This window comes from Phaethon aethereus (assembly GCF_964289735.1).
Source record: "Phaethon aethereus genome assembly, chromosome: 8".
Taxonomy (NCBI): Eukaryota; Metazoa; Chordata; class Aves; order Phaethontiformes; family Phaethontidae; genus Phaethon; species Phaethon aethereus.
In genome coordinates, this window is record NC_138584.1 from 23,812,054 (window position 1) to 23,839,091 (window position 27,038).

At 62.7% G+C, this 27,038-nt stretch overlaps 1 protein-coding gene across 1 annotated transcript; it reads left to right on the plus strand.

The window, feature by feature from the left end:
• Positions 1-21,221: 21,221 nt before the first annotated feature.
• On the plus strand, positions 21,222-23,514 carry KLF17 (KLF transcription factor 17; the record flags this gene model as incomplete). Its single annotated transcript, XM_082002885.1, has 3 exons — positions 21,222-21,314; positions 21,585-22,548; positions 23,337-23,514. The coding sequence occupies 3 exons, from the start codon at positions 21,222-21,224 to the stop codon at positions 23,510-23,512; spliced, it is 1,233 nt and encodes a 410-aa protein (XP_081859011.1). The 3' UTR covers positions 23,513-23,514.
• Between the last annotated feature and the right edge of the window lie 3,524 nt (positions 23,515-27,038).

The following is a 27,038-nucleotide window of genomic DNA, read 5'->3' on the forward strand; positions in this document are numbered from 1 at the left end:
CCCACAGCTGTGCATGTACCGCACCTTGCCGGGGCATCTCTCCACACCCCACTAGGATCACCCTCCCACCCATATGCAGGGATAGGAGCTGCCGGGCTGTTGATGGCTGGTGAACATCAGGATCAGGAAGCACCCTCCAGCCCACCCCAGCACGTGCCCCTGGCATAGGGACCGTGCTGGCTGTGGTGGGTGTGCATGTGCAGCTGCAAGGTGGGTGAGCAGCTACCACTGACCCCAGCTTCCTCCCCAGCATCCCACTGGTGCGTCCGGACTCGCCTCTGTGGCACAGAGGGGTCCCGGTCAGGTACAGCGGCACTGCGAGTGCCCTGCCCCAGCAAGAGGGGCTGCGCACCCTGCCCACACAGGCTCACGGTGCCACAGCCCACCTGCACACCCCTCCCTGCCCCTCTGGGCCCTGCAGCTTCCTGGGCTTAGGGTGGAGGGGGGCAGATTCCTTTCCAGGTGGAGTGTTTCTCTCCTCCGGAGCAGTGAATTATCCCCAGCCCGTCGCACGCGATCCGTCTGCCTCTCCAATGCGCCTGCTTGCCAGGCTGCAGGCATGGTACCTGCCCAGTGTGCTGGGTGCACCAGGGTCCCACTGCAAGGTCCTGCCCGTGCATACCATGACCGGCCTGGGCTCCCTGTGTCCTTGCAGCGTCACAGTGTGCAGGACCCCATCAGGGCTGACGCGTGTCCAAGCACTGGCTGTGTGAGCTTGGCTAAAGTGGGGACCCACACCTCCATCCCAAAAGGCCTGAGAGCACCCTCAGCACCCACAGCAGGGCAGGTGATGCTCCCAGTCCAGCAGACTCCCAGTCCCAGACCAGCCTGGGTACACTCTGGCCACCAGAAACATGGTGTCCCAAGACAGGACCTGCTGGCTGGATGCGTTTCCCAGCTGGGGCCAGGATCCCCGGCTCTGGGGGTGACAGTGCTGGGATCCCCCCCAGCCGACTTGCTGGGGCTGGGCAGCCAAGCTGGAGCCAGGACTCCTGGGTCTCCAGCCAGGCTCCGGCAGCCGAGGCATCCCCTTAGTGTGACACTGCAGGGGGGTGGGAATGGCCAGGACTTGCTGAGTTCAGCCCTTTGGTACCCACTCTTTGCCCGAGGCAGCCTCATCCACCTGCCTCTGTCGGGGGCAGGAGCAGAGGGGACAAAAGCCTGTCATTACCCAGCCCAGAGAAGCCTCCCTGTGCCCAGAGCTAGCCCCCTGCCCCGCTAATCACACTCCCCTCGTTAGCCAGCCCCTCATTCATCCCTGATGAAGGGGAACAGCAGGGGATCCAATTAGAACGAAATGACAGGCTGGGGCAGCCATCCTGCTGTACCTGTCCAGGCCCCAGGCGATCATCACTCATGGGGTGAGGGCTCCAGTGGGACAATGTAGGGGACAACAGGGACACAGTGGGCTTGTAGGGGCCCTTGTGTCCAGCACTCTTGCCCTAGACGCTGCTGTGGTCTGCTGTCACTGGCGCCAGGGTGGGGGTTGCAGATGCTGCCCACATGCTGCTGCAAGGGATCAGCTCATGCTCTGCACATCCCTGTGTGTGCCAGGCATGTACACGTGTGTGCAGGTGTGCCAGGCTCTGCCACCCTCCTGCGCCCAGGAGTAGGTTCCTCCAGTGATGCCAATCTGTCCCATCCGGGGCAATGTGCCTGCTGCCTTCCACCATGGCAGGCCCTTGGCCCTGCCATGCAACCGCCACTGTCTGTGTGGGCAGAGCTGCCCCGCAAAAACCCACTTGGGGTGCAGCCTGGCCCCTGCCATGGCCTCATCCCTGCACCCCCAACCCACTGCCGTGTGGGGACCATGGGGACATTTGGGTCTTGCCCAAAATGGCTGTCCCCCAACCCGCTCCCCAGGACACTTGTGGGGCTGGATGGGACCACACAAGCTGGGCACATCCGGGCTCTTCCTGGGCAACTGGACTCATCAGTGGCCCCAAAGTCTGGGTCCCTATGGCTGATGCATCCTCATCCTCTGGGTGCCAGCAAGGAGAGGGTGCAGGGCAGGCTGTGGGAGCCCAGGTGGGGAAGGGTTACGGCTGCAGCAGGACAAGGTTTTCAGGACCTTCCCAGCAGGAGCTATGGGGCTCATTAAGCAGATGTCATGGCAGGGATGGGAGGGACATCATTAGGGATGGAAAGCCGAGCTCAAGGGCCCAGACTCCGGGCACTGTGGGGCTCTATCCCTCCTCCACTGGCCAGGATCTGGTCTCGCTTACTCAGGGAGGAGACCCTGACTCAGCAGTGGGGCTGGCCAGCCCCACTCCACCATCCTACGGACTTCCCCATCGGTTCCGCCTTCACTTACCTCCTGCCCTGGCACCCAGTACCGTGTGTAGCATCTGCCGGGACACCACACCTGAGGGGCTCCTGGAAAGGCTTGGCATGGAGGAATCCCTTCCGACCCCCTGATGGGGATGCAGCCCCTGGGTCTAGTGAGTGTACCAGGGGGTGCTTCTAGCCCGGGGGTCCCTCTGTCTCCCTGCCAGGGGATTGCTCCACCAGGGCCCTGACTGCCCCTGTGCTCCCCGGGCAGCCCCTGCTCCGGGCAGAGACAGCTGCGGGTAATTACAGCCCCCGGCAGCGATGCTAATCACCGGCTGAGGGAATAAATAGAGCAGGTTGGGGTGCCCAGGGATCTGCACCTCCCCTGCCCTAGCCAAGAGTCCACGTGCTGCCCAGCATGGTCAGGAGGCCATGGAGGCAAAGCCTAGTGTGTCTGGATGAGGATGTCCCCAGCACAGTTCCCTGGCTTTTGGGGACACTGAAATGGGTCTGGCATCACCACAGTACCCCAGCCCCATGCTCCAGCTCTCTCTAAAGGATGCTCTGGGACTGCGAGGGGCTGGGCGCGACTGCTGCCTGTGGCTTCTCTGGCGCTTAGCCCAGCATGCTTCTTCCGCCGCACTCTCTGCCTCTATTTCCCCACGTGCAGAAGGATGGGTGGGCGAGTGGGCGTGTGACCCGTTCTGCTGCGGGGACAGCGAGGCATGGCAGGGCTCGGTGTGGCAAGCGGTTCCCACGCGCCCGCCTGCGGCCATGGCTACACCCTCTGCTCAAAACCGCATCCTCAGCCCCAGCACAGAGCTGCGGGCAGCTCTGGGTGGAGAAGGGGTTTTCCATGGGCAGTGTGAGTTTGGCCAAAGGTCTGGCCTCTCCCCAAGGCCGACCATCCCCGGTACCATCCCGCACAGTGGGAGAGAGAGCCCGGCTCACCAGAGCCATGCCAGCCCGGCTCTGCCTGCCCAGCTCCCAGTCCCGGGCAGCCCCTGCCCTCCTGCCCAGCCCCAGTGGGCACCTCTGCCTGGGAGGCACTGGGAGATATCCATCCCCACCAGCACCAATTCTCCCGGCACGTCCTCCAGCCGCGGCGGCAAACGAACGGCACCCACGCTGCCCGCCCAGGCCTGACTCGCCCAGCCAGTCTGGCTGCCCCAACCGCCCAGCAGAGAGGCGGCAGGTTTCTCCCCGCACCTCCCGGCCCCAGCGTGACTCAGTCCCCATCTGTAGCCAGCGCACACAGCCCCGCTCACTCGCCGCCCGCCTAGCATCTCCCAGGCAGGGCCGTAGCACCGTGGGGAGCCGGCCAGCACCAGGACGGGATGCCGGAGCTGGGGCATGGCAGGGCAGGGGCCAGGGCGATGTGTTGCCCCAGCTTGGTGCTCCAGGAACTTGCCCATCCGGATGGGGAAGAGGCAGGTGCCAAGCAGCCATCCGGGAAATCGTGGCAAGACCCGACATGACTGACCTGACAGGCTGGGAAACAGCCGGAAAGAGACAGCCCGGCCCCTCTGTCACGGCTTGGAACCACCACTCCGGGGAGAGGCACCAGGAAGGGCTTGGGGCTGCTCCCCAGCCACCTGCTCGCACGAGGGCTTGCCAGCCCGCTGCCAAGCGAGCCAGCGGTGCTCACCAGTGCACCGCTGCAGACCGGGAGCTGCTACCAGCGACGCTTGTACAGGTATGCATGTAGCACGGGTGGATGGACACATGCCCTGAGGCCGCATGCACCGTGCGGTGCACGCCCCTGAGTACCCACGCACACCACCCAAGCGCACAACCCCTGCACCCTCTTCTACACTGTCCCCCCCCAGGTGCTGTGCGCATGCCTGCACATGTCCCACATGCATGCACAGGCCTCTCCTCACATGCACCCCCCAAACATGCTGCACATCAGTGTGCCCCATACACATACGCACCCTGCAAATGCTCCCATCTGAACCCATGTGCCCTTCCCACATGCGTGCACACCCTGCACACCTATATACGTGCCCTACACACACGCATATGTCACATACACACCATGCACACCCACCACATCCATGCACACCCCACCTGGAACCCACACCATGTATCCCCCCCCCATCCACATGCACACCTCTCAGGCATGGAAGCCCCCCACGTACCCACTCACCCAACCCCCTTCACCCCACTCCTCCCCTTGCCCTATGGCTCAGTTTGGGCTCGCGTGGGCCTGCATGCCACATGGGGACACAGACACGTGGCACACCCCCACGGACACCCCCAGACCACACACACCCCTACCACATGTGCCCACGCTCCTGTACGTCCCACATGCACGATCCCCCACCTGGCTGCTCCCCCCGAGGTTGTCCCAGTGCGGGACTGGCAAGGTGCCATGGTGCGCCAGTCACCCGGACTCGTCCTCTACCCATGTGGCCTCCACCCATGTGGCCACGCTGCCCTGGTGGCCGTGGTTCGGCAAAGCCACCGCACATGTTGGCACTGGCGTGAGCCCATGGCCCCGTGGGAGGGCAGCGGGGGGGGAGTTGCTGTCGTGCCGGGGGGTCACACCTCGGCCCAGCACAGGGCCAGGTCTTGGCAATCCCTAGCACAGATTGGCCAGACCGCAGAGCGGATCTGGGGAGTGCCACGGCAGGAGGGATGGGCAGATGGTGGGAGAGGCACGTGCACTCCTTGCCGACGGCGAGCCATCCCGAGGGGCTGCCGGCAGGGATGCAGGGGGGAGCCCCGTGCACCCCTCCCTCCGCACCCCATCCCTGCGCCCTCCCCGCATTCAGCACCACCAGCCACTGTGCCCCAGCTGTGCCTGAGTCCTTGGTTGCGGCCGCTTTTGCAAGCGCTGGCTATCGCCAGTGCCGAGGGGTGACGCTCCCGGCATGCCCGGACAGGGACTTGGGGCAGCACAGGGAGCCCCGAGCAGGAGCTGGGGCTGGGGCAGGCTGGCTGCCGGCAGGGTGAGGTTGCTGGCAGCGCCGCTGTGCTCTTCGAAAGAGTCGGGCGCGGCAAGCCGGTGCAGGAGGCGGCAGGAGGTTAGCGAGGCTGTGTGCAGTGCCCGGAGCTGGGCACTGTGGCCCGGAGCGGTGGCAGAGGATGCGGAGCCCTTCCCCAGGCTGCTTGGGCCGAAGGGGACAAGGGTGGGTGCCCCCTGGCTCCCCATGGCCTGCAGGACCCCCAGCACCAAAACTTTCCCAGGGCAGGGCAGAAGCGTTTGCCCCGCGCTGCTGGGGTCCAGGGTGGGTGCCCCGGAGGGTCCGCACAGGGACGGGCACCCATTGCCTTGCATGGAGCCTTGCGCGGCCGCTGGAGCCGGCGTGGGCTGCCGGCACGGCTGGGCGTGGGTAAAGGTTTTGGCAGCAGAGGTGCCGGTGACTCAGAGCCGGGAGGAATGTGGAAAATGCAGCTCGGCCGCCGTGCCACGTGAGAGGCAGGCAGGGCCAGGCCTGCCAGCGCGGCCGGGCTCCAGCGCCGCGTGCACCAAGCGGCGCGCAGCGACGCTCGGCTGGGGCAGCGAGTGTGCCCTGCTGACGAGGCGCTGCAAAGGCCCTAATTAAGTGCGTGGGTCGCCGGGACAGGTTCAGCTCGCCCTCCTCTGCAGCGTTGAGCAACCGTGCGGCAGGCTAGCACGGTGTGGCCGCCTGCCCAGCTGGCAGCGGCAGCTGGCCGGGATGCTTTTGGGAGCCCAGGGGGCCATGGGCTCAGCCCCTGCCTGCCGCAGCCCTGCGCTGGGTGACGGTGGCAGCTCCACTGTTGATCGCCCAGCGGCTGGGGCACAGTGACGGAAAGCTGCCTGAGCTTGCAGGGTGGTGGGAAGTGGGGGCCTCAGCTCCACGCTTGTGTCTCCCACTGTGACATGCCACTGCCCCAGTGCCCATGGATGCTGTCCGTGCACCCGCTGCCCTCCAGGTCCCCCTGTCCAGCCCCAGACCTCCCCAGGTGTGTTTGCTCCCAAACAGATCTCATGCTGCTGGAGGAAGCCGCACAGGGACCCCTCAAGTCCTCTCAGGGCATCATTTGGAGGTGGCACGAACTGCTTCTCCTCTCCAGATGCCTCCAGCCACCCTGGGACAGGCAGAGGGTGGCCCTGGAGACCAGCTATTGGTGGCAAGACGTGGAGCACCATCATTTGCAGGCAATGTTGCTTTCAACCAGGGATGGAGCAGACCCTGCAGGAGCAGATGGCAGTGGCTCCCAGGCGCCCGTGCTATCTACCCGGGGCAGAGCTTGCACATCCCTCTGGGCAGGGTCAGCTTATGCCTCAGGGGAAGCGGCCAAGGGATTTAATGCCACAGGGAGGGGGAAAGGCTGCAGAGGTGAGTCCCAGCTGGTGGCTTTCCTGGAGCATCCCAGGAGCACAGGCAGGACTCAGGCCAGCAGCAGAGGGAGGAATGGGGCCGGCTGCAATCCAATTAACCACGGTGCTCAGTCACCGGGTCAAAAGCTGGCTGGCTGAGGCCATCGACAGAATGCGTGGCAGAGGCCAAACCCAGGCTGCAAAGCCTAAGCGGGTTGTTGGAATCTTCTCTTCCATCCATGACTGTGCTGATGACCCGCTCCTGGACCAGGGACAGGTCCTTGGGGTCCAGGTGGGATTAAAATAGTGCCCAGAGATTTGGTTTTGGGGAAACAACCACATGACACTTGCCTGCTTGTCCTTCTCCTACCACGGGATGACTTAGAAAGGCAAAGAGCCAAGGGCAGAAGGGTTCAGGAATCAAGGAGCACTCCTAGTGCAGTGGTCTCGGGGCCGGGGAGGTGTTTACAGGCAGGACTGCTTCAGATGCTTGGAAAAGGGAGTGGGAGCCGTGGGAGCCAAGAGGTGAAGCTAGCCAGGGTAGGGATGTCTGGGGGCAGAGGGCACCCTCCAGACCATGGGCAGTGAAAGGCGAGAGGGCAGGAAGCTGTAGGGTCAAAGTGAGCCAGGTACGAGTCACGGCCAAACAAAAGGTGAGATGCTCGGATAAGAACCGCAGCTGACTCAGAGTTTCCACCTCTTCCAGAGAGTGACCACAAGGAACACCCAGGGACCAGCCAGGACCCCCTTTCATGTGGACCCAGTGCTGGAAGGAGGCAGCGAATGCATCCCGATGCCTTTGGGACCCCAGAGCCCAGACCTGACCCCTTGTCAGCACCCCAGCACCCGCTGCCGCCCAGGGCCCCCATCCAGCACCAGTGTCCTGTGGCATGGGGGGTCCCAGGGGAATCCCAGCAGTCAGCCTGAGAACCTAGGCTGGGAGGACATACCTACCTGGAGTGCCCAGGCAGAGGCTGTTTGAATTAAATAGAAGAGATTTCCCCCTTATTAGCGGGCTATTAATCACATTCAGGTTTTTTTACATTGAGCTCTTGCACAACAGGTTGAGTAACAGCCTAATAACAGGCTGTAAATCTCAGTTTGCTCTCCGGGAGATTACAGATGTTAATAACAGATAATGACCCACAACTCACGAGCTGCTCTTCTCCCCCGCCCCTTTGATCCCTCTGGTCTGTCCCTCACCATACCCAACCCCCAGGATGGAGTGGGGCTGCAGGGAAACCCCCAAAAATGCAAACTGCCAGCTAATGCCCCTAGCACTGTTACCCAGCAGAGCCGGGGGCTGACTGCCTGCAGAAACCAGCTCCCACTAACCCCAACTTCTCCTGCAGCTCCCTGCCGCCCCCAGTCCTGTGCCCCTCACCCCTCTGGAGCACTGGTTTTGGGGTCTTTGGCTCTGTGCACAGGTTCATGTGACCCATCTTTAGCTGTTGGAGGACAGGAAGAAGCAAAGCATCTGTGCATCTACGGCTGTGCTCCTGTGGCCTGGGGGTGCTGGCTGGGATCTGGTGCCGGTCCCCTGCAGCTCAGGTGCCCACAGGACTGCTGTGGGACAGCTGGCACAGGCAGCGCTCAGCCCCTGCTCTGCCAGCCCCAAGCTTGCCTGCTGCCAGACCCTGGGCATAAATCTCCCCATCCCATGTCCTGCCTGCTGCCAACAGCGCAGGGGTCCGGGCCTCACACACAGCCAGGGGCTGCTCTTGGGCTTGCTGCCACCCCGGACGTGGCAAGGCACATTGCACGCTGCAAGAGGCGGTTGCAGTGAGACAGGCACCCACTTGCTGCAGCAGCCACACAGAGGAGCTAACCCCTGAGAGACTGCCTGGGGACGTGTCCAAAGACAGTCCCTCCCCACCTCCTCCCTGCTGCCCCCATCCCTACCTGCCCCCTCGACTCAGAGGCCCCTTCCCAAAATGGGGGCTGACCACCTGGACACATCCCGACGTGACTTTCCATCCTCCCTGGACGCGTGCACATGCTGTCTGCATCCTTCCTCCAGGATGCGCACAGCCCTGCGAGCGCCGGGGCAGCCAGGCGAGCTGTGGGCTGTGCAGGGCTCGGCTCAGTCCCAGGTGCTGCTCTAGGGACAGGGACAGTCCCAAAAGGGCTCCCTCTCTCCCTGCCCCATGCACGGGCTGGGAGCAAGGGGATGGAGGGACCCTGTGGGAGGGGTTGGATACATATTTCCCCCAGAGGGGGGGAAAAGGGGGGAAAAAGGAGCAGGGGGATGACTTTCTCCTGTCCCCTATCCTGGGTCTGTCACCACCAAGCCAGGGCACTGGGAGCAGGTGACAAAGAGTGTCTGGCTACCTGGCTGCAGGACTGCTGCAGCCTTTGCCACAGGGCTTAGAGTCCCTCCATCCCCAGGCCCAGGGGATATTGCCCATGGGTGGCAGCCGTCCCTGCCAGCATCCTCCCAGCACCCCGCAGGATCTGGGCCTGTGGCCACTGCCACGGGGAGGGCACAGGGGCTCAGGGGCTGGCGGGAGCCAAGGGACAGGGTGCGAGAGGAGTCGCCCGCCCGGCAGGCAGGGCCGGCGAGGGCGGTGAGTCACTGCCAGCTTTCCCTGCCGGGGTGGGACCGCCACAGCCACTCGGCATCCCGCTGTGCTCCCCAGTCCCACCCAGCAGCACCGAGCAACTTGCAGGCATGGCAAAACCCCCTCCCCTGCCTGAAGGGCTCCTTTCCCAGCATGTGGGGGGCTCCTGGCCACGCCAGGAGCCCCATCTCCAGCAAGGCCAAATTAGGTGTGGGGCAGGCAGCGGTGGGGCCCTGTCCCTTGTGCAGGCACCTGATGCCCCCCACCCTGCTCCTTGCAAAAAGGTGCAGGTGGTTGGGGTGTGCTGGGTGCCCCTGGTGCAAGCACTCTTGCCACGCTGTGCCTTCTCAGACACTGTGTACACGTCAGTGCCATATGGCAACAGTCGTTGCTGCTGGCACCACCAGCGGGTTACGGAGAAGGATGGGGAAGCAGCTGTGTTTGCTGTGAGAGGTGACTGCCGGCTGGGAGCCGTGGGCCAGCGCCCTGGACGGCGCCAAGCCAGTGCAGGCAGCACCCCTGTCCCACTGCATAGGTGTCCTGGTGTCCCTGCAGGTTCACTGTGCCATCCCTCCAGCAGACCAGGGACACCACTGTAGGTGGATGCTAGGAGAGCTCATCCAGGCAGGGCTTGGTCTCCAGGAGCTGCCTAGGGTGAGGATTATACCCTTCGGGTGACCCAAGGGGGATTTGGGGTCCTCCCAAGCAGGAGCCGTAGGGCCACCAGCCCATGGTGTAGAAGCACCCACCTGGTGCATCCCTCTGGATGTGGAGATGGCTCAGGTCTATCCTGCCTGCAGGTGCAGTGTGATGTCACCTTGGACCATGGGGCAGGGTCTTCTCCACACCCAGGGAGGGTGCTTGGGGGGCCCTGGGGGGTGCAGAGCAAGGAGGAAAGCACTTTGCTGAGAGGAGGAGAGATTCTGGTCAATCTGCAAGCACACCTCAGGGGATGCAGCAGCCACAGCCCGGCCACCCCAGGCTGCTGGCCATCCCACCCAGCCTGGCACCCCGTTAGGCAGCTGCCGAGCGGCACCCTCCCTGCCGGTACGTGGCACCGGGGCCACTGGTCCTTTCCCTAGGGACACCTTGCAGCAGGAGGAGGATGGTGCCACGCCCTGGTGCAGGGAATGTGGGCCAGAGCTGCCCCAGCCAGTTTCCTTTCGGATGTTGTTAGTAACCCTACACGTGAGTCAGGGTGTTTGTGGGTGCTCCTGCCACACGCTGGCCCCACGGCCCCCCCAGCAGCAGGCAGGGGCTGCGGCCCCCTCACCAGCCTGTCCACAGCCACGTTCCTCCACGACCTGCGTGGGCAAAAAAATCTCCTCCCTGCAGCCCTACGGGGGAGGAAACCTCAGCAGCGGGGTGCCAGGGAGGGGCGCAGTGCTGTCCCGTCCCGGCACCCGGGGAGGGCTGGTGGCCCTTCTCCACCCCTGTTCCGTGGGCTTCCCCGCAGTCGCGGGCCCTCAGGAGCGGGGTGGCAGCCGCCGCGGCAGTGATGAAAGGTGGCGGAGGGGAGGTTTGTGGCCAGGAGGCTGCTATAAGTGAGCCCGGGACCTTTGATATGCAGAAGCCTCCGGGCCCCGCTGATTGCGTTAGCGGGTTTAGCGCCCGAGCAGGCACCCAGCCCCGGCTATCAGGAGCAGACGAGCTGCTAAATGGCCCAGCTCCCATTTTAGATGCAAATGACCCTGCAATTGTGGACTTGGACGGGAGAAGAATCCCAAAATCACCGTCGGGTGGAAGCAGACCTGACTGGAGACAAAAAGGTTCCCAGGCGGCTTGAGTGGCCCCGTAATGGTCCCATTGATGCCTCAGGTGCGGGACATCGCAGCCTCAATGCCTTCCCGGAACCGGCCCCTTTATGGGAAGTGCAGATTCCCGGAGGAATCTCCCACCATCCCCACCACCAGCCCGGGCTGCCCGAATGTCCCCCTGCCTGCCACTAATGTCCCCAGGGCAGGCGGCTCCTGCCTGGAGCTGGGCTCTGCTCCCAGCTTTGAAGTGCATCAGATTGGGCTAATGGGGAGGTGCATCCACCAAACCCGCACCCAGAGGGGGCTAGGACAGGGGTGGTCCAGGGGAGGTGACCAGGCACAGTCAGAGCCCCACAGGTGTCCCCCGAGCCCTGCATGCCCCGACCTCCTGTGCCCATTGTGGCCCCATTTGCACCAGGTGAGCTGGAGCAGACTCAGGGTCAACCCCGGATCTGAGTCTCTTTAGGAGCGTCCCGGCTCCCTAAATCCACCCAAGAGCATGGAGCAAGGCTAGGCCACCATCCCTGTTGGGATGTGGCAGCCCCCAGCACCCCAGGACAGCGAGGAAGGCTTTCCTCCTCCTCGTCCCAGCACAAGCCCAGTGCTGCTCTACTGTTCCTGGGGCACCTTGTGCCACCCCCCCACCTGTCCCCTAAGCTGCTGTGGGCTCTCGCTCAGGCAGGAGGGGGCTGCCCACCTGCCCCACGGCTCCTCGCCCCCACCCCTGGGCTGTAAGCCTGCGAGGGCAGAGCCCACAAAGGGCTTGGCGTGGGGAGTGCCTGGGATGTGGGGCTGGGCTCCCTGCTGCATTGTCCCTTGCCCACTGCCCCGGAGGCAGCCCAGAAAACAGCCCCACAGAGGCCCCCAGCTCCATGGAGAGCTCCAGAGCCCCACAGAGCCTGACTGCAGCCCCATAGGAACTCTCCTTATCCCCCAACAGCCTCAGCCCCAGAGCAAGGAGCAGTGTGGGGCCATGCATGAAGGACAGCAGTGGGGCTGCAGTGGTCTTGCAGCTCCAACCCGCCAAAGATCCCCTCTCCCACACCAGACTTTGCCCTCCTCATGGCATGGCCATGCCATAGACACCCTTCCAAGCAGCCTCCTCGCCCTCACATGTGCCACAAGTTCAGTCAGGTCTCATTCACCCCGCATGTCTGTCAGGGGGGATGGCTTTAGGGCCATAGCCCTGGAAAAGTCCCCCGGGTCCCCTGCATCCCACAGTGCATAGAGTGCCAGGGTAGCAGGAGGGGCTGAACTGGCATGATGGGGAGCAGCGGACCTTGGGGTCCTGTGTGGTCACTCACTCATGGTCACCACCACTTTCCAAAACAAGAAGGCAGGCGGGCAGGTGTGCAGGGCATGGCCTCTGTGTCCATCCCTGCAAAATCGCATGGCTCTGCTTTGATGTGGTTGGAAAATTCCCTGTTTGGCCGGGAATCTGGGGGGCTGCGGACTCCAATGCCAGCTATGCTTAGTGAGGAATTAAAAGCATGTTTTGTTGGAAAGATTTTTCCTCTCCTGACTGGGGAGGCGACATCCGAACCTTATTTTCCTTTCCATGCTGGGACACGCGCCAGTGGGGCTGAGCGGTCCCTGGGGAGCCATGGGACGCCGCGGCTGTGCCGAGCCCCTCGCCAGCACGTGGGAGGTAGCGGCGAAGTGGGGAAGATGGAGCCAGGGAAAATGGAGGCCACTAGAGGTTGGGTTTGGGCTTGGGGCTGTTTGCCTGCAGCCCGAACACGCGCCGAGGTCGGGCAGGGAGCCGGCTCGGCTGTGGATTTTAAAATAGCACCTCATCTGCCAAGGACCCTCCTACTCTGTCACGGGCTGGGTGGATCCCGGTTCCGCTGTGCACCTTGTGCTGCTGGTGAAGCGCTGCATGCCTGGCCGGCTCTGCTCCAGCGGCACAGCCGCTGCAGGGCCGGGAGGCAGGGAGAGGTGTGCTGCCTGCTCCTGCCGCACGCCCGGCCGTGGCTGTGCACCAGCCCAGCTCGCGGACAAACAGCCCACGGCCACCTCTGGGCACTGTCCAGCCAGGGGATGCTTCTCCCCAGGCATCCTGCGGGCCAGGCTGTTGGGCTCCAGTGCTGGCGGCACTGTGCCCTGGAGCAGGTGGAGAGGAGCATTCCCATCTCCCGGCATCAGCCTGGCAGCTGCAGCTCCCAGGGACCCTTCACCCCAGGGCCATGGTCTCTGCTTTGGGACCACGCTCACGGGACATCAGTACCCCTTCTGCCTGCTTCCCACAGGGACCAGCTTAGGGCAGGAACAGACCGGGGTGGCTACATCAGGACCACCCAGGGAGTGCAGAGGAGAGTGGGGTGTGCACGATGGGGCTGGGAAAGCCCAGGCTCCCCCTTAATCCCTCCCCTGGGGTACTGCCCCGCTATCGCACCACTTGTGAATGGCAACAGGGTCCACTCGGGAGCAAAACCTTGCGAGAGCCTGCCCTCCAAGGAACCTGCTGCCCTGCCAGCCCCACAGGATGCTCAGGGATGGGAGGCTGTGAAAAGGATCTTCCTCCATCTTTTCAGATGCGGGTGCTGCCCTGGGGGACACTGGCAGCCAGGCACAGGCTCTGCCGGAGCCGCGGTGCTGTGGCTCCCCGCCGTCCGGCTGCGGCACCGCCAGCACTGCACACAGGTGTGCACATTCAGCTGTGGACGAGCTTGCAACCTTCCTGGGGATTATGCTCATGCCATGAAGCTTCAAAGCTTGACGGATGCTCTGAGGCAACCCCTCTCCATGTCCAGAAATGGCTGCAGCCCCAACAAAAGGGAGGGCAGGATTCAGGCTCTGGGCTGGCAGTGATCTTTCTTCATCTCTCTCCTGCTTGCCCAGATTTGTCTCTGTCCATCCTTGGACCAAAAGCACCCAGAGGTCCCCTGCATCCCTGCTGTCCCCACTGTCCCCACTGTCCCTGGTGCACGCCGGCACTGCCAGCACTGCCATGGTAGGTGAAGCAGCCGGTTCTCTCCGAGTGACTCATGCTGAAATACATGACGTTCACCATACTTCAGGGCTTTCAGCTTGGATGAGAAAAACATCAGGGCATAAGAAAGTTTCTTTGTGAGCTGCTCTTAAAACACTGGAGGGACTTCTCCTCCCACTTGCTCACACTCTACTTCTTTGGAAGAAAAGTAGTATTTTTAATAAAAAATCATTTTGATTGTTTATAACACGGAAAATAAACAATTAAGCAAAATGTTTGGTCTTGATTTATAAAAAAAACCCTGAAGACCATCCGGGTCCCTCCCAAATAGCTCCTGGCTGCATGCAGCAAGCAGCAAGTGCGTGGCCCTGCAGCTGGACACGTTGCCTCTGCCACCTCCTCCCTCCGCCCTGGCCCCTCCGGCCGAGCCTTCATGTAAGGGTCCAGGGAGCCACGCAGCCGCTGCGCCCGCTTGCCGCCTGCCTGCGGGGCCGTGCGATGGCCATACCCGGCAGCGCTGCCCGTCCCGGCACGGCTGTCCCGGCAGCTCGGTGTGGTTTTGCTGCTGCGTTTGCTCGCAGGGTTATCTGCTCCGGAGCTGGTGTTGGTTTTGGCATGCAGCGCCGGGACCACACCTACTATTTAAATACCACAGCCAAGGGCTCAGGGGGAAAAAAAAAAAAAGGGGAAAGAAAGAAAACGAATATGAAATATTTGTTGCGGTTTGGAGATACACACACACATGCACACACAACACAAACACAGCAGCCCGGCTCCGGGTCACTGGCAGCCGAGGAAGGAAGACTCTGGCTAAGATTGTCTTCAAAACCACGCTGGCGGCAGAGTCTGCTGAAGGGAAACCCTTTGGGCCAAAATTAGCCCCTGCCACATGCCAAGCGGGAGCCTGCTCTCGCCTGGGCTGGGGAAGCCGGGGCAGCCCTGGCAGCGGAGCTGCGGCCAGGGAGCTGTGCCAGCCCTTCCCGGGTGGCTGCCCTCCTGCCGGGCTGCAAAAAGCAGGGGAAAAGGTGCCAGGGATGGAAATCCCCAGGGAGGCAGCCCTCGTGGGGACGGGAGGGTTTTCCTTCCGCAGCACCCTGGCATAGCAGGTCCTGTCCTAGAAATGCCCATTGGGACCGCAGCACTTGCATTGGGGCTGGGGTGGCTGGCGAGACAGATGGACAGTGCTGCCGCGTGGTGTTGGCGTGGGATAAATGGGCACCCAGCAGCTAAGGCTGGGCGGGAAATGAGGAGTTTGGGTGTCTCACAGGAATAGGTGGCTCTGGCCACTCCCCTGCCTCTGGGACCAGGGGGCATCCGGGACAGGCTTGGTGACACTGTGACCCTGCCAGTAGCGCTGGCACTATGGCGGCTGGGAAGCGGTGCCGTTTTCCTCCTTGCCCCGCTCAGCTCACCCTGCCGGGGCAGGTCCCACTGCCCCCTTCCCCGGTGTTGGCCCCGCTGAGGCAGCTGCCGCCGTGAAGCCGCAGCAAGGTGGCCCAAGGGGTGCTGGGTGGCCGTGCCGTGCCATGCAGCGAGGCCTGCCGAGGCGGCTGGAGCAGGTGGATTACCACCACCTTCCTTTCCCCAGGCTCCTTCCCGGAGAAGTTTTCCCGATGATCTCACTGGATGCACATTTCTAAATTGTTTGGTTGATTGTTTCATCATCAGAGGTCAATTAAAGAGAAGGCGAGTTCCTGTCACCCCGCTCCGAACCCCTTCACTGCCAGAGCCCCAGAACAAAGGGAGGAATTGGGCTTGGGCTCAGCCAGCTTGGATTCCCATTTGATTATTTCCAACAAGGGAACGAATCTATTTTGGAGCTGGTATTCCCAGGGGATGAGCTCACCAGCGCAGCGCATGAGTGGAGTTGGGAAAAAAAAAATAATAATACAGCCTTTTGTAATGTGTTGCAAACCTATTTACTGCCAGGGAGGCTGGGTAATTAAATGCCACTTCCTGGAGCAGAATGAAGCAGCTTTATGTAATGCCGGTGCAAAGGGGTTTGCTCCCGATGCAGGGTGGACGCTGCTCCTGCCGGACACTGCCACGTGTGTCATGGGCAGGAGGATGCACTTTCGTGGGCTGCGTGTGTGCAGCTGCGCCGTGGCATCTGCGTGTGGCCGGCTGCGAGCCGGGGCTAGCGTGCTGGAGCGAGTGGCCTCAGTGCAGCGCGTGTCCCAGGGTCGCGAGACGGCAGCGGGGCGGCTTTTCCATGCAATGCGCCGCGGTGTGTGATTTACACCGGTGAGGTGGCTGTGGGTAGATAGCTGCATGGGAGAAATAATAAAATCAGATGTCCTGGAAAACAGCTTCCACACAGACCAGGATGGCTCCCCAGCTCCCTGCTTGTCCTGCTGTCCCCTGGGCTGTCCCCTGCGCTGTCCCCTGCTGCCTCACACCAGGGCTGTGTCCCCAGGGGTGCCAGTGACCCATGGAGCAGCCCGTTCCCTCAGCCCCACGCCACAGCTCCTGCCGGAAAGTCGTTCTCCCACCGGGGCGGCAGTGCCCTGTGCACCACGGCCACCCCGGTGCCCAGCCTCTGGGGCCAGCCAGGCTTTCTCCAGGCTGGGAAATGGCGTGGAACTGCGTGGAGCAGGGCTGACCGGTGCTGGGCTTGGTGCCTGCACTTTCCCTGCCTCTGTGCATGAGCAAGGGAGGTTTTCCCCACCTGCTGAGAGTCTGGGTTTATTGGAGGCTGAATACCTTAGAGTATCACTGGAGAGGAGGGATGGAGGCTGATCGGGAAAGGGTGGTGGAGATATTTACCTGGATTATTTGAAACTTTCATAGTCAAATTGCTTGTACATGATGTACAGCTGTTAATCCCCAACGCACGAAGAGAAGGGCTCTAATGCACACATGCCCTATGCTGTGCAGCCATACCATGATGCCCACTGCGAAACTCACAATGCAACTGCTGGGATTGTGTGTTGGTGCTTTTTTTTGTAAAGATTAAACCAGAGATGCTAGGAAAAACATTCTGCGTTCCTCCCAGCCTTCCCTGTTGCTCACAAGGAATCAGAAGACAGCAATTCCTCCTTTTCCCCCTGGAGCTACTGGGGTGGCACAGGTCTTCTCCAGCACTGTTGCAGGTGGCAGCCAAAGCAAACGGCTCCCACGGCCACGGTCCAGACCTAGCTGCTGCGGCTGGAGCCAGGGGGGCTTGCTGGGCCGGGGGGCAGGATGTGGCCCTGGGCTGGCACGTGAGTGCACGTGTTCGCACGTGAGGCCGCGGCTGCGAGGGCTGGCTGGACGCCTCAAGCATGTCGCGCTGCCGATGGAGGCTGCTGCATGCATTATGGGTTGGGACATCACTCAGCACCACGTTGGGTGCGATGTCCCCTCCGAGCAGGGGGATACCCTATCCATCACGGTGCTGGACCCTGTGGCTCCGTGCAGAGCCCAGTGCTTTCAGCTTTCCTGTACCAGTGAAAGTTAAGCAGTGGAGGAAAAACATTGCTGTATGTTATAGAGGAAGAGAGGTAAAAAGGGCAGGAAATTTGCACCATGTCCATTTCCCCTTGGCCCCCAGCCGCTGCTCATTCCGGATTCGGGATTTGCGTAGGCAGAGTTAAAAATAACAGGGGTATATAAAGAAGGACGGAGAGGGCTGCGCTGGCCCCGCAGCCGCCGGGGCACAGCCAGGCAGCAGGCAGAGATCAAAGCAGGATGCGGTCCAGGCAGCGCAGCGGGGCCGGGAGCGTGTGCGGGGCCTGGGGGGTGCTGCCGTGCTGGGGGTCGGGGCTGGGCAGCACCCATGGGAGACGGGGCCATGTACATTCTCGTAGGCAAAGTTGTCACCCCCAAGCCCTGTCCCTCCACAGCGTTTACTGCATGGTGACATTCAGCGGGAGGGACCTGACCCGGCTCCCCCAGCCAGAGAGCTGTGTGGGAAGCCTGGATGTGACCCCAGCCAGGGCACCCCATCCCAGGGCCGAGCTCCCTGACAGTGCTGCCGGGGCACTGCCTGTCTCCCCAAGCCCCCGGCAGCCCCGGTCCTCCGCCGTGCATCCTGGTGCTCCCCAGGCCCAGGGCAGGCAGGGCGGACACAGCAACTTGCTCAGCCGGTGCAAACGAATCTGCCCTCTGTGCCCTGATAACATTGTGTTTGTTGCAGAGCGGGAAGAGCCTGCCAGCACACGATAAGAGCAGATGACTTTACTCTGGACCCGCTCCGGATTGAATTATGCTTTAATTTCATTTTCGGTTCCTCTTTTCTTTTCAGGAGGGGAAGGGGGCTTGCGGGGGTGCAGGTAGGTTTGGGGGCTCCTGGACCCTTCTCCAGGCAGGCCAGCCCGATGCAGAGGGGAGGACAGAGAGTAAAACCCGGACAGATCCACCTTCCGCTCTCAGGGATATAACCCCGAAGCGTCACAGCAGCCCAGGGTGTCCTGCTGTGTGGGTCCCCACAGCACCTCCCCATGGGGTCCCCTGCAGAGCTTTTGGGGCTCTTTTCGGGTTTTGCCTCCGACAGAAGCAGAAGCTCTCTGGAGTGTGACGCCGTGGCCCGTGTTGCAGGGGCTCCACGGTTCCTGTCGGAGAGGGGGCACCGGAGATGCCCAAAGGTGAGTCCCCACGTTCACTCCAGGCCCCCAGCTCTAGCTCACAGAGCACAGTGGGGAGCACACTGCGTGTTTTTCAGTCCCTGGTGTTTTGTGGGGTGGGGGACGCCTCTGAGTCTACTGGGGGTCCTGCTGGGCACTCCATCAGTGCCGTGGAGCACTGTCCCTCTGCGTGCCCTGCACGCGCTGTGTGCGGTGGGGAGGGTGCCGTGGCACTGTGGCAGTGTTGGCAGGGCTGCCGATGCTCTCGGCTTGATGGAGCCGCCGCCAGCACACCACGCTGGGCATGGCACACTCCTCTGCTGTCAGATGTGCCAAGGCCAGGGATAACCATTAACCCCTTCCTCTTTGGCCATCGCCTGAGTGGCTGCCCTTCCCACCCTCTGTTTGCTGTCCTGCCGGGCCGCCGTTTGATCTCCCGGGATGCCAGCGACTTTACAGCCTGCCGTAGTGGCGCGGGAGATAATCCACGTTTCCTAAATGGGCTTCTGTCAACAGCGGGCTGTGCACACCCCAGCTGCTCCCACTCGCCTCCCTCTTGGCTTGGAGGAGGCTCCCGCAGCTGAGGGGCCAGCAGGGCTGCGGTGGGGAACCCCCCGTGCCCACCTCATGGCTCACAGCAGGCAAATCCCTCCCGTGCTGCCCTCCCTGCATGGTCAGCGCTAGCAGCGTTTGCGTTGGTGCGGTGCCTGGCGTGGTGCCGCTCCCCTCCGTGCTGGCCCTCCCACCATAGCATCAGTAATAAGAGTTTCCTGGGGAATATCCCACATTTGCAAGAAATATTGCCTGTAAAAATGAACCTGATCTGCCGGTGACGCCTCTCTTAAAATAAGCCAGCAGATGCCAAAACTGCCTGGAAAAGGGGAAAACCAAGTGGAATTAGTGTTTGTCTCTTGTGGCATCTGCTCTCACTTATCTATGAAAGTTTGGGGCAGGAGCTGCCTTGCTATTAATTATTATTTGGCCAAGAAACAAAGGGATTAACTGGTGACTTAAATAAGCTACTCTGGGGGCCAGGTTAGAAGGGGTTTCGAGTGATGCCCACATGCTCCTCTGCCACTTCGGAGGTGACTTTTTCCAAGAAAGGACTTTGCAGCCCGTGTGTTTTGACCCGCTGGGTGGCATTAATAACCTGCTCCCTTGCCAGCAGCGGGGCACGCCAGGCCCAGGCAGCGACCCAGCGTGTGCTCTGGAAACCAGGGCAGGGATTCTTGGTAAAAGGGGGAAGATTTGAATCGTTGTTGTTCCACTGGATTACTGAAATAATTTATTGCAATGCTCCACCCTTATAATTAAAGCACAGTGATGAAAGCAACTGGTAGAGTAGCTTTGGATCCAGAAGCAGCGTGTGCGTGTGTGTGCGCGCACCTCACCTTTGGTGTTTATATTTGTTTTTTTTTAAATCGAGTCCTGGCTTCTGAATAGGGCAGGCAGCAGCCCCAGTTCTTAGAAAGGTATCTGGGGATGGAAAGCCCCAGAAAGCCGGGAGACAGGCTCCAGAAGATAAGGGCCATTGCTTCTTGACAAGCGCAACAGTAGCAGGGCCATTCCTGGTACTGGCTGGATGGGGGCCAAGCGGAGAAGGTCTTGCTACAAGCTAGATGGGGTGGCAGAGAGCCCCCAGGGAGGCCTGTCCAGCACCCCAGGTCTCTGTGCCATGTCTTGGCTCGCCAGCACGGAGTGGGGTACCTGGGTGTCTCCTGTGAGGTGGGAAATCCCGATCCCTTCATGTCCCCTGCCATGGAAAGCCCTCGGGCAGGGCAGCACTGTCCCAGGGCTCCGTGGGGGGTCGGCCAGCCAGCCCGTGCCCCCCATGGCAGAGCGGTGGGAGGCTCGGCCGTGGTGCCGGTCCCTAGGGAGGGCAGACAAACGTCCCGCAGGGGTTGTGAGGTGAGATGAGGCGGCAGGCAGGGTGCCAGCCCCCCGGCAGGGTCTGCCGGGCAGTTATCTCTGCTCGCACACGCACGCTGTGCGGCCTGCGTGCTCTGGGCCGCTGATTGCCTCACCGACAGGACCCGCGTGGGGGGACGCGGCCTGACGGGCGCTGTTACATGAAGCGAGTGGTGTGGGGGTACCGGGGCTCAGCCACCCCGGCCCAGCTCCCCCTGGGAGTGGCACAAGCACCCGTTGTGACGGCACCTGCGCTCGCCGACACGCGCGGTGTCCCTCACGGTGAGCGCGGCGCCCGTCGGCCCGGCTGGCATGCTCCCGGCTGCAGCCCCACACCGGACCCCCCCCCGCACACTCCCGCTCGCGTCCGCGCACGCGGGCGTGCGACACGGCCGTTCCCCCTCCCCACTGGGGGCAGGGTGCCGGGCGACCCCCGGCGGTCTACAGCCCCCCTCACCACCCCGATCGCAGTGTGGGGCAAGGCGTGAGGGCGCCGCTGGCTCTCTCACGTCGTGGGGACAGGCAGGAGGGACCCTGAGCTTTGCGATCCACACCGGCACCACTGCCCCGTCTCCCGCCGTGGGGCAGGGCGCGGGTGGACTCACGCTCGCAGCCTGGGGCACGGCGCGGGACCCTCCCCCGGCCCGGCCCGGCCCGGCCGCGCGGGTAGGCAGGCGGGCGCGGTGGAGCGCCGCCGGGCCAGGGGCGGCCGCCGACCCCCTCCCGCCGGGGCAGCCCCAGGAGAGGGGGCGTGGCTCGGGCGAGGGGAAAGCCAATGGGAGGCGGTAGCGGAGACTATCAACGCCGGACGGGCCAATAGGGGCGCAGCCATGCTGTTAACAGCTTAGGGGCGCGGGGCGGCGCAGAGCAGCGCTGCCGCCGCCGCGGGGAGCGGAGCGCTGCCGGGCTCCGCGCGCCCCCAGCCCGCCCCGGCCCGGTTCCCCCGCCCGGCCCGCCATGGCGGCGGCCGTGGACGAGAGCACCCTGCCCTCCATCTCCACTTTCGCCAACCTGCTGCCACTGGAGGAGCGGCCCGCCGACATGCTCCATGTAAGCACCGGGCAGCGGGGAGGGGGCGGCAAGGCGTGGGGAGGTATGGGGCAGAGCGTCCCGGGCCGGGGCTCAGCCCGGCTGATGGGGGCGGCCCCCCTCCCGCCGTCGGAGGGCGCCCCGGGGGCGGTGCAGCCGGAACGCTGCCGACCCGTCGGACGGGTTGGGGGGAGCCGCCGCCCCGAGCGGGAGGTGCGGAGCGCGGTGCCCGAGCGGCGGGCGCCGCCGCGGCCGTCGCCCCGCCGGTCCTGACGCACCTCTTCCCCGCAGAGGATGCTGCAGCAGGACGGCGGCGCCGCCGTCAAGCGGGAGGAGGACGACTTGGGCAAGTTCGTGGACTTGGACTTCATCCTGGCGCACACCAGCAGCGGCGGGCAGGGGCCACCCGGCCCCAACTACCCCCTGCCCGAGACCCCCGAGAGCTGCGGCACCACCTACGACAGCGACGGCTCCTACCCCACGCCGGGCAAGTTCCCGGCGCCTTATCCCGAGGGCCAGGGCCACAGCTACGTGGCCGAGCTGCTCACCCCGGACCTGCCCGGCCACTGCGACCTGCAACGGAGGGAGTACACGGAGCTGCGGGTGCCCGGCGGCCCCCACCACCCCCACCCGCCCCTGCACCCGGCCCTGGCCCGCCCGCTGCCCCTGGACCCCGCGCAACCCTTCGGGCCCCGCATCAAGAAGGAGCAGCCGGAGGAGCGCGCCTGCATGCTGGGGCTGCCCGTCGCCGAGTACCTGGGGCCGGGCGGCAGCGAGCACAAGCCACGCGTGGCGCCAGGTCCCGGACCGGGACCGGTGCCGGGGCCGCCGCTGCCCTACCCGGGCTTCGCCCACGGTCGCCTGGGCCCCCCCGAGGATCCGCTGCCCGGCGCCGACCCCCACCTCCTGGCCGACCTGCCGCCCCACTACGCCGTGGCCCCGCACCGCTACGCGCCCCACTTCGCCCCCCAGCCGCCGCCGCCGCAGTTTCATGGACACTTCAGTGTTTTCAGGGAGCCCCTGAAGGGGCCGGGGCCGGGCCCGGCGGGGCTGCCCGGGCTGCTGGTCACGCCGCCCAATTCCCCGGTGCTGGAGTACTTCCCGGCCGGGGCCGCTCCCGAGGACTGCAAACCCAAGCGCGGCCGCCGCTCGTGGGCGCGCAAGCGGACGGCCACGCACAACTGTGAATACCCGGGCTGCGGCAAGACCTACACCAAGAGCTCCCACCTCAAGGCGCACATGCGGACCCACACGGGTAAGGGCGCGCCGGGGAGGGCGGCCACGCAGGGAGGGGAATGCGCAAAGAGTCCCGGGTGGAGGGTACCGGGCACACCCGAAACCCGCGAGCCCACTCCAGGCGTCGATCCTGGAGTTGTGGAGGGGCGACGGGGTGTACGGAGAAGACCCTCCGCGGTCAGTCCGGGGGCGCACGGAGTGTTCCCATGGTGGGGCCGGGTGGGGGCACCCACAGAGAGCCCGCAGCCGGTACGGGCCTGCACGGATGGGTCCTGCGTGGGGCACGATGCAAGTGGGATGCCTCCAGCAGTGCTCAGAAGGACCCTCGTGGTGGGGCCGGGCAGGGGCACGCAAGGACCAAGGCACACAGTGAGACCGCTCCCGTGACGGGGCCGGGGTGCCTGATGCGGCAGGGCCTGGGGGCACATGGAGAAGCCCCCCAGCTGTGCTGGGAGCAAATAGAGGGAGGAGACCCTCGGCAGAGCTGGGATAGGGCATGTAGTGTGTCCCCACAGCAGCGACGGGCAGGGGAGCACCCACAGTTTGAAGTGGGGTAGGGGTGCCCAGAGGAATAGCCCCATGCAGGGCACATGGGACAGTGGAGCACGTGGGGCAGGGCAGGAAGACAGGATAAAAAGAAAGGTGGGTCAGGCAGGGGTGTGCAGGGGACGAGTATACAGCAGGACTCCACTGAGTGGTGGGCAGGGATCCCTCCCGAAAAGGGGGTGCTGGGCAGGGGAGCACCGGGGTGAAGGCGTAGGGAGGATGGGGACCTCCAAGCCCACTGACACCCCCTCTCCTCTGCAGGCGAGAAGCCCTACCACTGCACCTGGGAAGGCTGTGGCTGGAAATTTGCCCGCTCCGATGAGCTGACCCGCCACTACCGCAAGCACACAGGGCACCGGCCGTTCCAGTGCCACCTCTGCGAGCGGGCTTTCTCTCGCTCTGACCACCTCGCCCTCCACATGAAGCGGCATATGTGAGCGGCGGGCCGCGTCCGGACTCGGTGTTCCCGGAGCCAGCTCACGGTGTAAATAGCGTTGGGGCAGGGACAGCACCGGGGAGCAGCCCGGCCGCTCAGCCCTCTCCGCTTGTAGTTGATAACTAGTTTTCTCTTCCTGCCCCCACTGTGAGAGCTGGGCCCAGCTGAGTGGTGGGGAAGGGCTGCTTTGGGGTGTAGATGGGGAGCAAAGCTGCAAGAAGTGTCTCCAGCCACTGCCCAGGCACTGCCACTCAGCTCCCCGCACCCGGAGGGTCCCCCCCAGCCATGCAGTCAGTGAGTGGGGAGGCTGGTACAGCAAGGATCTGTCCTCAGAGTTCCTGGCTTGTATTTGGCATCAGCTTAAAAACCCTCTCCCTGCTCTGATCTTGGTACCCCCCTGGCTCCAGGGACTGTGGGTGGCTGACTCTGGCCAGGTTTTGGCTAGAGACCCACACATGCTGGGTGCGTGGGTCAGGGTGCTGGGAAGTGGGTTGCTGGTGGTCTTGGTTGTGGCCATCAAAACAAACCTCCTGACCCAAAACCCAGGCTGGATGGGGCAAGGGTGGGACCTGCCTGTGGCTCATGGCTATAAAGGTTTGCAGGGGTTGGCAGCACAGTGTCACCTTGCACAGGGAGCGGGGCTGCTCCCGTCACCAGCTTGGGACACTGCCGGGCGGTCTGGTCCTGGCCATTCCCACAGTTTTCTGCTCGAGAGCCTAAAATGGCTCTCCTGGCTCTCGTCTGCTTTCATTTGTCTTGTTCTTTCCCTCAGGATGACACCAGGTACTGCTGCAGCTGCCTTCCCCATGCTGCTTTTTTAAATTTAGTGTGTAAAGGACAGCGAGTCCAGCTATGAATGCCCAGGTCTCTGCTATACTTGAAACTTTCGTAGAGGGAAAAAAAAGAGAAAACTCCAAAGAAAATGAGTCTTTTTATGTGCAGCTTCTGCAAAGCAAGTTGTAAATTAAACAAAGCAGTAATATATAATGTTTCTGTTTTTTAATATATTTTTTTCTTCGAGCTGGGAACACAGATGAGTCTCAGCTTTGGGAAGTGCACTGTTCCCGTCTGTGTATATTGTTAATTAACATTTCTCTGCTTGGGCACGTTAGGTCTCTTGCACTCTGAAATGTTACTTTTCTTTATATGCAAACTGTTGAAATATTGTGATCTGCTGTATAATAAATAAACAAGGAGTAAACATGAAAGAGCCAGGAGAGTTTACTTTAAAGCTTTCTTCTAAGAGGAGAGGGTGAGGCTGGGCTCGCTTGTCAGTAAATATTTATATCGATGTTCATTTCTGCTTAAGTTAGCTGCGGAGGATCGATGGGGAACGCCCAAGCCTCGGCATCTGAGTAGCATCTCCTGTGCAACAGCTCTTGAGTCACCCCACTTCCCCGTGCCTTAGTTTCCCTAATCTGCAGATGGGGCAATTGCGGCACTGGGATGGCGTGACTGGTCCTGTGGTGAGTCACTGCCAAGGGGAATGGCAGCCGAAACCGTATGGGGAGCCTCGCTGGTCCCATCTTCTTCCCGAGCGGTCCTGTCCTGCTGTCCCCTGCAGCGAGAGCTCTGCGGCACCAGCCTTGTGGTCACAACTGGGAGGTCAGTGGCAGCCGCCTGGCCCAGTGTGCTGTCCTTGTCCTCCCGGGGGGTGGCCCAGCAGCTTGGCGGGGTTTGGGTGCTGAGGTTTCCCTGCGTTAATAGGTGGTGACTCAGCACAAGTGTGCTGGCAGGTCCCAAGCTCAGCAAGCAGGTCTGGCTCCATCCCTCCCTCCCTCCCACGGCTGATTACCCGTGATGCACGCATCCCTCTGAAGGCTGGGGCTTGTCCGGACCTGACACCATGCTCCAGTGCAGGGAGTGTGCCGTATGGGCTGTGCGGTGCCCTGGCCCAGGGTGGTGGCAGCTTCTTCCTCTTGTGCTCGCTGCTGTAACCCCCGGTGGCTGGCCAGGGCTGGGGGATGCCCTGGGGCTCCTTGCCCCGCAAGAGGAAATGGGATGTAGCTGTGCTGCCAGCATGGGCTGGGCAGGGTTGATCCTGCTCCTTCCCTGTTTCCTGCTTCCAGCTGTGGAGAGTCAAGCTGGAAAAGAGATGGGAATAGTAGAGCATGACTGATGCCTCCCTGAGGGGTGGCTAGTGTGTTGGGGTCAGGCAGAGTGTCCTGGGGCCGGCACCCAGCCTTGGGGTCTGCCCTGAGCAGGTACAACAGCATAGGTGTCTCCAGGCAGGGTGGCAGCAGTTTGGGATGTTGCATCCTGCCTGCGGGCCTGGGCATGGGACCATGGGGCTGCATCCACAGGTGTCACAGATCCACCAGGCTCAATCACTTGTCCTTTCCACAGCTGCCTCCACCCTCTGCTTGCCCCACTTCCTGAGCAGTGCCTGTGTGTGGGTGACCGTGCTGGGACACGAGTGACCTGTGATAGGGTGTCAGGGGTGTCTCGCTCCTGGGACCCCTGGTACCCAAGGGCAAGGGTCCAGCGCTGGTGGGGTGTCCGGAGCAAAACTGCTGCCTCTTCCCTGGAGACTCCTTCAAAATGTCACACAGAGGGAGAGGGAAAGGTGTGGGCTGTTTGAATTAGCGATGACTCAGGCTGGCAAAGCCAGATGGGGAGAGAGTGCGTGCCTGCATGTTTGTGTGCATATAAGTAATCTCTGGCTTTGTGTTTTTATTATGATTATTATTTTTATTTCCAGGGGAACGATGAATTTCTCCAACCATCCTGTCCCACTGGAAAGGCTGGCTCTGCTGTCCTGTCTTCTCTAAGCATCCTGGGAGCCAGAGTGACGGTCCGCGGCTGTTTTGAGGTTCAGCTCTGAGATCAGAGCACAAACCAGTTCTTCCTCGCCTTTCATCATCGCTACACTGGGGCGGGAGCGAGGCCTGGCTCTGCTGCCGCTGCCTTACATGGAGGCAAGAGCAGGGGAAGGTGTTTCGGCTTCTTCCCTGGGCAGAGCCACTCCAGGTTCGCTCCCCCAGGCCCAGGGCAAGGTGCTTCTTCAGGCACATGATGGGGCACAGCGGTCACAAGGACCGGCATGGCTGGGAACTTTGCCTGGGCAAGGAGTGTCTGTAGTGGAAATGGCAATTATGGTTAATTTGTTGTTAATAAAAAACACCCTCTTCCAATTGCCTGGGCTGAGATGCACTCTCCGTTGGAGGAGGGAGCCTAGCCCTGTCCCCAGCAAAGCCTGCCCTGCAAAGCAATGGGAGCAGCAAGAAAACGCCCTTGGCAGTGCTGGGGAAGGCAGGGCTGGGGCACAACCCCTGCCTGCGGTCCACGCACCTGCGGTCAGCTGGGAAGTGCTTGGCAGGGGCAGACGGGGACCCGAAATGTGCCAGTCAACCAGGTGAGACCCTGCTTTGCAGGAGATGTGGCACTAGCAGTGTGTCCTGTGCCACAGGAGACGGGAGTGCTCTGGAGAAACCAGGCTGGTTCCTGACAGGCTGATTTACACACGTACAACCCCTGGGTCCATGTCTGCCCCAGCCTGGGCAGGTCTCGGTGTCCTGGATCACACA